The sequence below is a fragment of the Phalacrocorax carbo genome, chromosome 21, assembly GCF_963921805.1.
Source record: "Phalacrocorax carbo chromosome 21, bPhaCar2.1, whole genome shotgun sequence".
Lineage (NCBI taxonomy): Eukaryota > Metazoa > Chordata > Aves > Suliformes > Phalacrocoracidae > Phalacrocorax > Phalacrocorax carbo.
This window is the reverse complement of record NC_087533.1, coordinates 3,710,953-3,723,429: the sequence shown is the minus strand read 5'-3', so window position 1 is coordinate 3,723,429 and position 12,477 is coordinate 3,710,953. Positions and strand designations below refer to the sequence as shown.

At 57.2% G+C, this 12,477-nt stretch overlaps 1 protein-coding gene across 2 annotated transcripts in view; it reads left to right on the top strand.

The window, feature by feature from the left end:
* Positions 1-12,477, top strand: part of IGSF9B (immunoglobulin superfamily member 9B) — a 39,946-nt gene that overhangs the window by 14,117 nt on the left and 13,352 nt on the right. The window contains exons 8-16 of one of the 2 annotated variants that reach the window (XM_064470878.1): positions 1,997-2,139; positions 3,012-3,152; positions 4,468-4,584; positions 6,228-6,320; positions 6,422-6,572; positions 6,915-7,038; positions 9,860-10,035; positions 10,675-10,901; positions 11,063-11,147. In XM_064470878.1, coding sequence (XP_064326948.1) covers positions 1,997-2,139; positions 3,012-3,152; positions 4,468-4,584; positions 6,228-6,320; positions 6,422-6,572; positions 6,915-7,038; positions 9,860-10,035; positions 10,675-10,901; positions 11,063-11,147 — 1,257 coding nt within the window. The remainder of the gene's footprint in view (positions 1-1,996; positions 2,140-3,011; positions 3,153-4,467; positions 4,585-6,227; positions 6,321-6,421; positions 6,573-6,914; positions 7,039-9,859; positions 10,036-10,674; positions 10,902-11,062; positions 11,148-12,477) is intronic. The other variant, XM_064470876.1, reaches the window with a different exon arrangement.

Here is a 12,477-nt window from a genome sequence, read left to right as displayed (position 1 = left end):
TAGCTCTGCATGTCATATTTTTTTCAGGCGGTAACTGATCTAAACAAGCGGAGGAGAAGGGGCTGTAGCAGGAGCGTTGCTTCCCACGCTTGTTCTCTCGGGCTCCCCGGGCGGTAATGGGTAGTGTGCCACCAGCGTCCTGTGGCATTTGACAGTAATGGCCTCAACTGCTGCCGCTCGCAATTGCAATATTGCTCTGCCGTAGAAGACTGCAGCGGTTTTATTTTATAATGAAAGACAGGCTTGAGCAAAGCGAGCTCACAACTTGGGTTTTGAAGGCTGCCTTAGAGCTGCTGCCTGTAGGACCCGGTGCTGATTAGCGGGAAGCCCCGTGCTGGCGGGGAGCTGCTCTGAGAAGGGCTTGTAGGTCCTGTCGCTTCCCTGTGGGGACGGATGAAGGGCCAGGGGGACGGTGTGACTGGTGCTGTGCCCAGGCAGAGATGTGATTCGGGGCTTGGATGTGCCCAGCTGGGTGGCTCTTGGGAAAGCATGTGGCCTCAGGCCATTAAATCTGCCCTGTTGCTAATCCAGGACCACTCGTCAAGGCTGAAAGCTGTTAAAAATAGCTCTAATAGCAGGAAAAACAGTGTTTGGACAATCTGCTGTTCAGACGGCCCTGCGAGGCTTCGGCGCGAGGAGGTGCGCTCGGCTTCTTGTGCTGCAAACCTCTTTCCTCCCGAGCAAACCTTCTCATCTGGACCAGGGCTGATGCCTTGGGAGGGAGGCGTTCCTCCCACCCACCGCAGCAGCCGTCGGATGAGGACACGGCCCTGGGTCATTAGTGAGCCAGGCTGGCCCCTGGCCAGTGACCTAGTAGTGAAAGGCTCGATCCCATTACCCTCTCCCACGCCGCCAGAGCCCTTGATTACATTTCCTAAGAGGTGGAGTCAAGCGGAGGGGGGGTAAAGCCCGTTCCATATGCAGTGCTTGGCAATCTGGGTTACGGTGCCATTGCTGGGGGCGCACGGCCTCGGGGGGCAGTTGGGGTTACGTGTTTAGGCAGGGAGGGAGCAGAGGTCTCAAACTCGGTAGCTTTTGTTGTCTCCCATCCCTTCATCCTTAACGCCTTACCTTTACCCCCAGCTTTGCGTTTGTGCATCAGCAGTGCAGGGCTGCTGCACCCCATAAAAAGCATTCATCCCTTAATTCAGCGTAAGCCCCGTCAGGATTTTCCCGTAACCTCGCGCTGCCGGTGTCTAGACGAGATTGTAGAAATACTCGCTCTTCTTATTAAAAGTAACTTTTTTAAAAAAAAGCTTCTTATTAAAGAAAGTCTAGATTCTCTCCAACCCACTCGCACTTAATTAAAAAGCTCTTAGAAGCACTGTTAATGACACATTCTAGACTGGAGGATTGCGAGACGCCTCGCTGCGTGGGTGGTGCAGCGCAGGGGGGTTAGGTATGTATTTTAAGCTTTTGCATCCTGTTGGAAAGGGTGGAGGTGGCTGATGCTCAACGCGCCCCAGCCTCAATGAGGCACGGGCTGCGAGTACAAACAGACAGGAGGTAAAGGGCTCACGGCAGCCCAGCCGGCCGTGGATCCTTTCTCCCATCTTGGTCGCTGCAGTTGGTGTGTTTTAAGGCAGGGGAGTGGAAATAGTCTTCCTGGCTGGCGTGCAAAACCGGGCCGCAGGGCAGGCGGGTGGCTTGCTGGGTGTGCGCCGCACCGTGCGCGTGTCCTGCGAGGCTGGCTGTGACGGAGCAGCTTGGGCTTCAGCAGGGTGCAAGTCGGTGTGGATGTGAGAGCGAGCATGTTTCATGTTTCTTCTTAACTGCAGCTTCTAATGAGCCCCAGGTAAGAACAGCCTGGGCCTGAGAAAAGCCTCCCAGAAACGCCAGGTATTACGGTGGATTTGCGTTGTAGCAAGCCTGTGGGAGCCAAGGTGGTGTTTGGGTTTGGAATTCATTATAAAAGCAATGTAGATCCCCTGAAGCCAGGTGATGGGGGAGAGACAGGCTCCTTCCCTATGCTAACGTGGTGGTGCTGCTCTCCCAGATCCCGCCCGCGTGGTGAACATGCCCCCCGTCATCTACGTTCCCATCGGGATACACGGATACATCCGCTGCCCGGTCGAGGCAGAGCCCCCGGTCACTCTGGTCAAGTGGAACAAAGACGGACGTCCCCTGCGAATCGAGAAGGTAGCGAAGCCCCCAGGGAGGGACGTGTTGGGGCACGGAGAGGTTGGGACCTCTGCGTCCTCTGTGAACACCCAGCCCACTGTCAGGAGAGGAGAAGCCCTGTGGGTGGGATGATGCTGCTTTTCCTTATCAGCTGTGGGCAGCTGATAAGGAATCAGGATAATTTGGGTTCTTGCGTGGAGCCCAGGGCGCCTGCAGACACACTGTCTGATTCTCCCAGACCTATTGCTGGCAGCCCTCTAAAGTCACCTCCTGATGGCCCTGGGTTTTTTTTCTTCCAGTGGCAGCTGATGGTTAAAAGACCTTTTTAACAAGTCTCTGTCTTCCTATAATCACAGTTTGATAGTCTGAGCAAGGATATTAGCCATTAAATATTTAAAGAAAACGCTCAGTATTTTAAATTTTTTGCTTAAATATTAACGATCTGAAATTTTAGCTCTGTTTAAACCTGTTGCTGCTGTGGGTTTCTGGCCCTTGGTGCCCTCAGCCCCTCGGGTGAAGTTGTCTCCTTGGTGCCACCAGGATGAGTTTTACTTAGGGAGTGATAGATCCTGATGGTAACTCTTTCGGGCTACTGGAAGAAGCCTGGCTCTGTGTGCGGAGCAGGGCAGTGGCAAGATAATCCTGCGCGTCGCTGGGAGCGTACAGAGCAGGGCAACCCTCCCCGGGGGGGCTGCGTTTGGATGGGCTGATCTTGCCCATGTTTCCTCTCCCTGCAGTCGAGGAGCTGGCTTGGATGCTGGGAATTGAACTGGGCATCTCCTGGGGACGTGGCTGCTGCCCTGGGCTTAGGTGGGGGGCTTGGCTGAAGGGAAAATAATAAGCTGTGGTGGGTGTAGGATAAGTCAGTTCCCTCTTTCTCACTGCTGCAGTATTCTGGCTGGAACCTGCTGGAAGACGGGTCGATCCGGATAGAGGAGGCAACCGAAGATGCTCTCGGCACTTACACCTGTGTGCCTTATAACGCCCTGGGTACGATGGGCCAGTCTCCCCCTGCCCGACTGGTACTGAAGGTAACTTGCCTGCTAAAATCCTTGCTCTGCAGCCGGCAGGTTGTGTCATCCCGTGGGCTGGTCCCGTGCTGAGAAGGGCTCCTGGGGTTGTGCGGGGCGCTGGAGTCCCAGGCCAGGCGGTGTGAATGCACAGGAGCTTTGTAGGAGGCATCTTACGCTGTATTTAGGCTTTTTAATATGCATTTTGCAATGTGCACGTCACTTGTTCTGCCTTCCTGTTCAGCCCAGCGCTGCAGGGGAGGTCTTTTTTTCCATGCTGCTTATATGGTGGTTAATTCTGTGCAGAAATTGAGGTTTTCCATTGTTTTTCTGAGCGCTTCTTTATGAAGTGACCCGAAGAAGGGCTCTGTGCCCCCAAACTTGTCCACTTTTCCACCTACATGACTTGGCTTAGCAAAACCCTATTGTGTCTTGCTCTGAGCCTTCTCTTACTTGTGCTGAGAAAGGCAGACGCGGGCCCTTGCAAGCATCCTGGGAGGGGAATAGCAGAGGCTCGAGGGCGAAGGTGCGTCTGTGCTGCGGTCGGAGGTGTGCTTCCCACCAGGACAGGCAAACCCCGAGGGCACCCTGCCAGGCGCAGCTGGGAATACCCCACGGGAGTGGCGGCACGGGTCTTGGCACAGGCTGGGCCACAGCCCCTGTATGAGAATAAGGCTTTGGCAGCGCCGGACCAGGGTGGTTTGAGGAAACACGTCCCTGGGATGCCCTTTTTGCCAACAAAATGCTTAGCCCTGCTGACCTGGGCTTGCGTTCACAGAGTATATTAATAAATGGATGATTTGAGCTCTAGAGATGCTCTGCATGCTCTTGCTGCGTGCGGAGCCCGAGGCACGCTGGGCTCCCAGTGCGGTTCCCGTTGCAGCTGGGGTGGGAGCTGCTGCCTCTTCCTTCCCTGAACAAAGTCCTGCGCTTGCGAGCGGCGGTGATTCATGGTGCCTCGCTGAGGTTCACGTGGTAACGCTTTGTGTATCAGACGCACGCACATCCTCTAAGACGGCTGCATAGTCAATGAAATCTGGTTGATGTCTGATGCGGATAGGATTTTTTTTCCTGTTTACCTCCTTAAAACTTAAACCAGTTGCCCTAGTGCAGTGGCTCTTTGGAGAAAACTTCCCTCCGGGTGTATAATTTGGTGTACCATAGAGCTTCCTTAGCGCACGCTCTCTGCCACGGCTTTCCTTGCAATGTCTCAAACCTTACCCAAACCAGTGATTCATTTGTTTTGGAAAAGGGCTGGTTTTGGTTGTGGGGAGCTGCTCGTGCGCCTCGGGGGTTGGCGTGGGTTGACGCTCCTTGCCTTTTCCCTTGGCTGCAGGACCCCCCCTATTTCACGGTGCTACCAGGCTGGGAATACAGACAGGAGGCAGGGAGGGAGCTGTTGATTCCTTGCGCTGCTGCCGGAGACCCTTTTCCCATCATCGCCTGGAGAAAGGTACCCGGCCTGCCAGACAAATCTGCAGTGCCTTTGGCTTTTGGTGAATATTGCAGACAGAGAAGCCACACTCTGTCCCGGTAAGAACAAACTGCAGGTACAGCTGCTTCGCTTTGGGCTGAGCCACTGCCATCCTGTCCCACAGGTGGGTGGGGGAAGCCCGGCTTGTGGCCACCGAGTACCTTAATCCCATGAAACTGTCCACGGCAGCGTCCGCAAAGCTGAGCGCTGCCCCCACCCCGGCCCCTCTCCTCTTCCTCGCCGGCGCTGCCCTCGCGACACCCTCAGCCTGCCTGCAAGGTGGTCACCGGCAGGATGCGGCAGCCCCGGTGATGCCGTTCTTGAGGCACGGACCTCCCGTGGCGGGAGGGCTTGGGCCACTGAAGCGTGTCCGAGTGTCTCTTGGCTGCATTTCGGTGAGGGGCTGGACCAGTCAGCAGCTGCTTTGCTGCCCTGTGACTTCGAAGACCCTGGGAAGAAGCTGTTTTAATGACGCTGTACTAGACATAATGGTTTCAGTTTACCCCTTTCTGTAGAGCAGGGTAGGGTCTGGTGTGGTGGCACAGCCTGGGCTTTCCAGTCCCCCTCCAGCCTTCCCTTTGCTTCCCACCTTTGCTGCTCCCATAGGAAAGCCACCATGCAGGGACCTCCTGGGCTCTTTGTCCCCCTGTCAGGATCTTCTCTCCAAGCCTCCTGTCCCCTTCTTAGGGCTCCTGAGAGTGAGCGGGGTCCCTGTGTTGCCCAGTGGGCACCCTCCTCGGTCCTTGTGCTGTGAGATGCTGGATCTCTTTGAGTTCCTTTTGCCAGCACAAGGAGGACCATGACTTGCGCAGGTTCCAAGTGATCTACCTAAAAATTGTTGGCCATTTAGTCTTTTTCTCCATCTTATTTTTCTCCCTCCCTCCCCCCATTCTTATTCAGGTTTCTTTTCAACCCCTCTCGTGCCTTCTGGCAGTCCTCCTCATGTCATGACTCTGGGCTTATCCCCCCTGTCTCCAGTCGGGGCTGGCTTGGGCTGGGCTCGGTTTCCCTGTGGCAGAAGCGAACTCCTTCGCTCCCCGTCAGCCCACCAGCTCTGACCAGTCTCCTGAAGGAATCCTGAAGACTTGGGCTTGGCACTGGTAACCCCATGTGCCTGTCTGCTCCTCTGCTCATCCTGCGTGGCATCGAACCGTGGGTCCCGGTGTGGATCAGCAGAGACCCCTGCGTGAAGAACAACTGAAGAGGACTCAGGACATCGTGGGATTTGCACAACTCTGGCTGATGGGCGTAGACATGAGTTGTTACAAGATCCATCTTTCCTCTCAGCTTGAGAGCTCCCGGGCACCTCCACGCACGCCATCCTCCCGCATCCCTGCGGGGCCCTTGCTGCCCAAACCTCTGATATGAAGGGTCCTGCCTCTCTGCTGGCTGAGGGGCAGTTTGGGCACCTCCTGGGGCAGGCGGTGCCTTGCCCTGGCCGGGGCGGGTGTTTGCCGGGGGTGGCCGGTGCACCTTCCTCACAGCGGTTTCAGCTTTGGATGCTGGAGGTTGAGCCCTGTCTCAGGGCTCGGTGTCCGTGCGAGTGTCATGGGGTTTTCCGCTTGTGTGTGAGTGCTGAGCATCAGCCTCCCTGACGCATGCCTCTCGCGTTGCCCCGCCAGGTCCTCTCGAAAACGGGGGAACCGGCTGCCTTGCCGCGACCGGAGAGACCAGATCCCTTGCCGGTGGCCGGCGGTGTCCCCTGGGCCGCGCAGGTAGCTTAGTGACCCCGCTGCCGCCTCTCCCTGCCCTGCAACCCCCTTCTGAGTCGTGTTTTTTTCTCTCTTTGCCCGGCTCCCCCCGCTCCTTGCCCAAGGTAGGGAAGCCCAGCAGGAGCAAGCACAACACGCTGCCCGGCGGCACCCTGCAGATCCGCTCCCTCGGCAAGGACGACCACGGCGAGTGGGAGTGCGTCGCCACCAACGTCGTCGCAAGCATTACTGCCAGCACCCACCTTACCGTCGTAGGTACGGGCAGGGCAGGGGGACAGGTCCTCGGGGACAGCCGGTGGCGGGTCCCTGGGTAGGGTCCCCGCGTTGGCAAGGCAGGAGGTGGGGATGCTTCCTGTGAAAAGCAATGTCTCCTTTAAATCTTATTTACCAGTGGTACTACCTTTTTCTGTGCTGTTATTTTGGCCACCTGTGGACACAGCCGTCCTCCTGCTATTTCTGGCAGAAATTCCAGGGGGCTTTTGCTTGTTGCAAGAGGAGTCCCCTTGAATCACGGCTGGGAGCAGACCCCTTCCAGCCCCCTTGCCTTTGCCGGCCAGCACGTGGTCTTCCTCCCCTTGAACCCTTCTCTCTCGGCAGGCACAAGCCCTCACGCCCCAACCAGCGTGCACGTTGTGGCCGCCATGACCTCAGCCAACGTCTCCTGGGAGCCCGGCTACGACGGTGGATACGAGCAGACTTTCTCAGTTTGGTACGGCCCTCTGTGAGTCATCCCGGCATGCTTTGCTCTCTGCTTCTTTTCCTTCCTAGCCGACCCGAGCTTCGAGCAGCTGGGGGGGGGAGGAGGGTGGTGAGGGCGACGTGCCCGGCTCGGTGCCCTTGGAGAAGATGGGTGGTGGTGGGATCATGTAGTTCCCGTGTTTCCTCTCCCATCTACGCTAGCCAGTACCTCCGTCTGCCCCAGCAGGTTTTGTTCTGCTTCTGGTGTAAGGGAGACGCTTTGCATTCATGTAACTTTGCCGCTGGCATCTAATTTCAAGATAAACTGTTTATGAAGCTTAACAGCCAGGGAGAGGATGGAAAATGCAACCTTTATAGAGTGCGTCCTGGAAGAGCTGTGACTAAGCAGAAACGTTCTCTCCTTGCTCCGCAGCTCCCTGGAGGTTGTTAAATCCCGGCTGAGTTCACAAGCAGCCACTGTGAGGTGCTGGCTGGGTCTGAGCTTCGTGGGGCTCTGCTCCCATCGCTCCTGTGCCAGCCTGCGGTACCCAAAGCCAGCGGGTGCATCCTGCCTTCCCACAGTGGGGCTGGGCTCGGCCCTGCGGCTTTCCCCCTGGGGCAAGGGAGGGTGAAACGTAGCTGCAGCAAGGTTGGGAAATTTTTTGGGGCTCTGCACTTGCTCTTGTCTTCCTGTTCTGAAGAGCCAGCCTTGCAGACGTGGAGGGGATGGGACCTTCCCTTCCCAATTCTGGGGCTGGCAGCATTCTCACTCTCTTCCCTTCCTTGTCTTAATTTTCCCTGATGGAGACTGCTGATAGAGTGGAGATAGGGTAGATGCTGCCTGTAATGATTTCTGCTCTGCTCCAGCCTGAGGCTGGACACTTGCGGGGTGGGGCTGGGCAGTCTGTCTGGAGATGGAAAGGAGGAGCAGAGTGAGCAGGGCAGTGCAGACCTTGCTCTGATGAAAATGTCCTTGGGAAGGAGAGGATAAACCTCTGTGCTCTGGAGATGTGGCTCACCTTGGAGGGAGGTGGCAGCTACTGCCGGGTTCCTGCCTCCTTGTGGCTCCTCCAGGCGCAACACCGGGGAGAGCAGCCAGCAGCAGGGAAGGGCGCTTGCACCGAGCTTGCCTTAGGGAATTTACAGGGTGCTGTGAGGACCTGGGATAGGGAGGCAGAGACCCGTCTTGTCCTGACTGCAGGGTTTGAGCCCCGGGGGCTGTGCTGCTCCCTGGGACCAGGGATCTGGGATGGTGCTGGGGCACCTAGTGCCATCCGGATAGCTCGCCATCCGTGTGTTTTCCTCCCTGCTGCAGCTACGGGATGCTCAAGCAAAACATGGTTTTGCCTCTTGTGGAGTTCATGCTCTCCTCCCGCTCCTGCGGTTGTTGATGCTGGAAATGCAAACCCCTCTCCCCAGGGGCGGCCAGGGCCACCACAGCATCCCGCTTGTGTATGTGCTCTCCCTCGGCAAGGGCCATCTCCTGTCCCCAGGAGTGATTAGTGCTGCATTTACCCTCCACGCTCCCCACCCGCAGCCCCTTGCTGTTGCCTGCCTGCCTGCAGCAGCGCTGGGGAGAAGGGGTGCGAAGGTGGTGGGGCTAAATCCCGCAGGGAATCCTGCTCGGGGCGATGGGCCGCTCCGCTGCCCTCCATGCCTCTGCTGCAGCGGCGAGGGATCCTGGGAGCTGTAGTCCCAGCCGGAGCCGTGGTGATACAGAGCCTTTCCTGCCCGCGGCCGCTCCGTTTGGTGGAGACACGCTGCACATGCATGGCTCTCCGCCAACTTGCTTGTTTCCATAGCTTGCTGCTGCTTCTCCTGCCTCACCTTTTGCTCCTTCTAGGGCAGCATTATTTGTCTTTGCTCCATCTTTTTCTTCCTACTCGGTGGATTTACCTGGCTGTATGCTAGTGGCTACAGATATACCTGCTTACCTCTGCAGAATAGACCGCCTGCAATAATCCTTCCCAAATCCTCTGCGGACACCACAAAACCTGCAGCCAAGGGCTGGGAGTCCCTAGAGCATCTCTCTAACATGAGCACCCATACTTGCAGTATCCTTGCAGCACGGTGATGCTGCTGCGGGATGTGGGGCTCTTTCACTGTGGTGCTTCCTGGTGGGCTTATGGCTTGTGGAGGTGGCTTGCACGCTCACGTGTGCTGGGATTGCACTGGGATGGTTCTGGGAGCTTTTTTCCACCCTGGGTTTGTGGGTTGGACCCCAGCAGTGTCCTGCGCTCCCCACAAGTGCCTCTGCTGCACTGCCAAACCCTGAGTCATGCCCTGGGCTGTGCTGGCAGCCCCCGACTTGTGCAAATATGGCAAAAATGGTATTTAGTTAAATGTCTCTTGTGGGATCGCATGTACAGGGCTACAGCTGAGGGAAAACTTGGCTCTGGCTCGGGAGCTGTCAAGGTAGAAATGGGAACAGGGCACTTCTGCTCCAGCCATCCCCTTTGCAGCACTCTCCAGAGTAAAAATGTGCCAGCTTCCACTTTTCCTATGGGAATCTGATGGAGTTAACCTCAGAGCAGGGCTGTTGGCACTGCCGTTGTCCCTGACTCTGCTCAGAGGGTGCAGGTGGTGCATAGCAGAGGGGAAGGTTGGTGGCAGTGCCCGTATGAGCCAGGGGGATGCTGGTGTGGCGCAACAGGATGGTGCCCTATGCCCAGCAGTCCTTGTGTGCGGCGTCCCCCGGCCGGCTCTTGGGTGGCGAGTGGCTGCCCCGTGTCCATACGCATCGCTGCTGTCAAACCAAACCATCGCTCAGGAAAGCTCCATTTTCGCTCGAGAAGTTAGTGCTGCCTCTTTGTCCTCCCTGTCAAAGGCACCTCCCCTGAGGATGCTCCCTTCTCTCTTGGCAGGATGAAGAGAGCCCAGTTTGGCCCCCATGACTGGCTATCTCTCCCTGTGCCAGCTGGTTCCAGTTGGCTACTGGTGGATACCTTGGAACCGGAGACTGCGTACCAGTTCAGTGTATTGGCTCAAAACAAGCTGGGTACCAGCTCCTTCAGTGAGGTGGTCACTGTGAACACTCTAGGTAGGTCCTCTGTGGGCTCAAGGGGAGGAGGGGGGAAGGAATTCAGGAGGTCCGTGGGGAGAAGTGGCCCTTTGCCTTGGTCCGTGTGTCCCGTCTGCTGGGGACGGGGATGGTTATGAGCAGTGATAGTCTCCAGCCACGTAGAAGTTAGTTCGTGGAGGGTCCTGGATGAAGCTTGTAGACTTTGCTGGATGCATGAGGCTCCTGAAAGCTTGTCCTGAGAGACGCTGTGGGAAGGCTGTACTGTACCAGTCTCCTTTCAGATCTTCCTTAAGTTCAGCTGGGGTTAGGAGGTATTAATAGAGCACAAAATCGCTTGTGTGCAGCTCGGAGCGAGAGCTAACAGAAAGGGCCTCACGCTGGTACCTGCCTTGGGGCTGTCTCAGGCAGAGGTGGGAGGAAGAAGGAGGTTTTCTAATGCTGTGCCCCTTTTCTTGGAGTCACTGCATCATTAGTCCCCTGCTTTTTGGAAAGCCACTTTTGTATCTCTGAGATAAGAGCGCACGCACCTGAGATGTGCCCTGAACTCCCAGAAGGTGGGAGCTGCCACTGCGGTCTGGCAGCCGCCGCCGGGGCGCGCGTGGGAGAGCATCCCCTGCGCTTCCCGTCTCAAAGGTGTCCCATCTGCTCTGTCTCCAGCATTCCCTGTAACAACTCCAGAGCCTCTGGTGTTGGTTACCCCACCGAGGTGCCTAACAGCCAACCGGACACAGCAAGGCGTCCTCTTGTCGTGGCTTCCTCCCGCTAACCACAGCTTCCCCATTGACCGCTACATCATGGAGTTCCGCATCGCGGAGAGGTGGGAGATCTTGGACGATGGCATCCTGGGGACTGAGAACGAGTTTTTTGCCAAGGACTTGTCCCAGGTAAGCAGGGGCTGCCCGCACCATACCTCTGGTGTTGTGCAGTCTGCTGCGGCTCTGGGGAAGCTTTTGGGGTGGCTCGGTCCCTGCGCTGGGGTCTTCAAGGAGCTGGGCAAGGTTGGAGGCTGCGGCAGGGGACCTGACGGATGTGCTTGGTGTTTCAGGACACCTGGTACGAGTTCCGGGTCCTGGCGGTCATGCAGGATCTCATCAGCGAACCCAGCAACGTTGCTGGCGTGTCCAGTACAGGTAAGGGGTGGCTCCTTCTTCTACCCGCTGCTGTGGGGGAGCATCCCTGGGTTCTGCAGGTACCTGAGCTAGTGCTCAGGGTCACACATCACCGCTCGCTTACAACAGCGAGGGCTGGTTTTGTGCTTTTGCCTGAGATGCTCAGGCTGTGAGCCGGGCTGATGGGCACATGGTTACGATCAGTGTCCTGGGCATGCTGCTGGCCCCGTGCTGTCTCCGGATGCAAACGGACCAGCAGCACTTCGAGCAGGCAAGGACAAACCGCCCCATTTAGTCCTTCCCGTAGAGCGCAGTGTTGTCAGGCATCCGCTGGTGCAGAGCAGCACCGCATCTCGGCTCTGCAGGGTGTCTGGAGAACAAAGCTCCGACCGGGCACTGCACAGCCTGGAAATGGGAACGAAAGGTGTAGGGAGGGAAACGTAGCACTGCAGTGCAGAGTCCAAGGGGAAAAAAGCTTTGCAACAGGAGGCTGCAACACGCTGCAGCTCGTGCACGTACCCTGCACCCCGGTCCAGCTCGGAGGATGCTCCTTGAGCAAGGGACAGGTGAGGGTACTTGATTGAGGTGGGGATGGCAAAGGCTATAGGAGGAGATGGGGATGCGGCGAACCCTGATTTTTATGGCTCTCCTGGAAAAGCCGAGGAGCCACCCAGCTCCGCTGCGCGCAGGAATGCAGCGGTCTCTCTCTGCCCCCAAGTGGTGCCGGCGCAGTGCGGAGAGGCTGCCTGCTTGCCTGCCCTTGCTCCTCTCGCAGTTTTTCTGATGGGGTTTGGCAGCGCCCGTGGGGTGTGCGTGTGCCCTGGCCCAGGCAGCTGCCCTCCCAGGCCTAAAGCCGATGCTCCCGGCAGGCGAATGCACGCTGACCCTGCATGTGAGTGCACGGCAGGAGCGCTGGTGTGTGCAGGGTTTGCTTCTGCAGGTGGCCCCAGCTGAGGTCCGCTGTTGGTGCGGACATGCTTGTGGTTAGTGAAGGGCTGTGATGAGGGTTCGAGCCCAGTTTTCGTTGAAGAGCTGAAGTATGTTGCACTGATGCACAGGGGAAAATACTTCATGTTGCTACAGCCTGAGCTGCAGCGGGTTATTGGGCCAGGAGGTAACTGCAAGTCTGGTGCAGTTGTGTCCACTTGTCCATAACTGTGTATTTGTGTGGTGTAGAGACTCTTTCCCTGGGGGCCCATCAGCTAAGACAAAAAGGTTTACCTGGTGCAAGGTCACTAAATCCCTTGGCCTGCAGCAGTGCTGACTGCTCTCCCCAGGTTGGCTGGGTTGGAAATAGGACCTTTACTTAGGGATTATCATTCCTGGTACCAGTTGCCTTCACTCTGTGGTA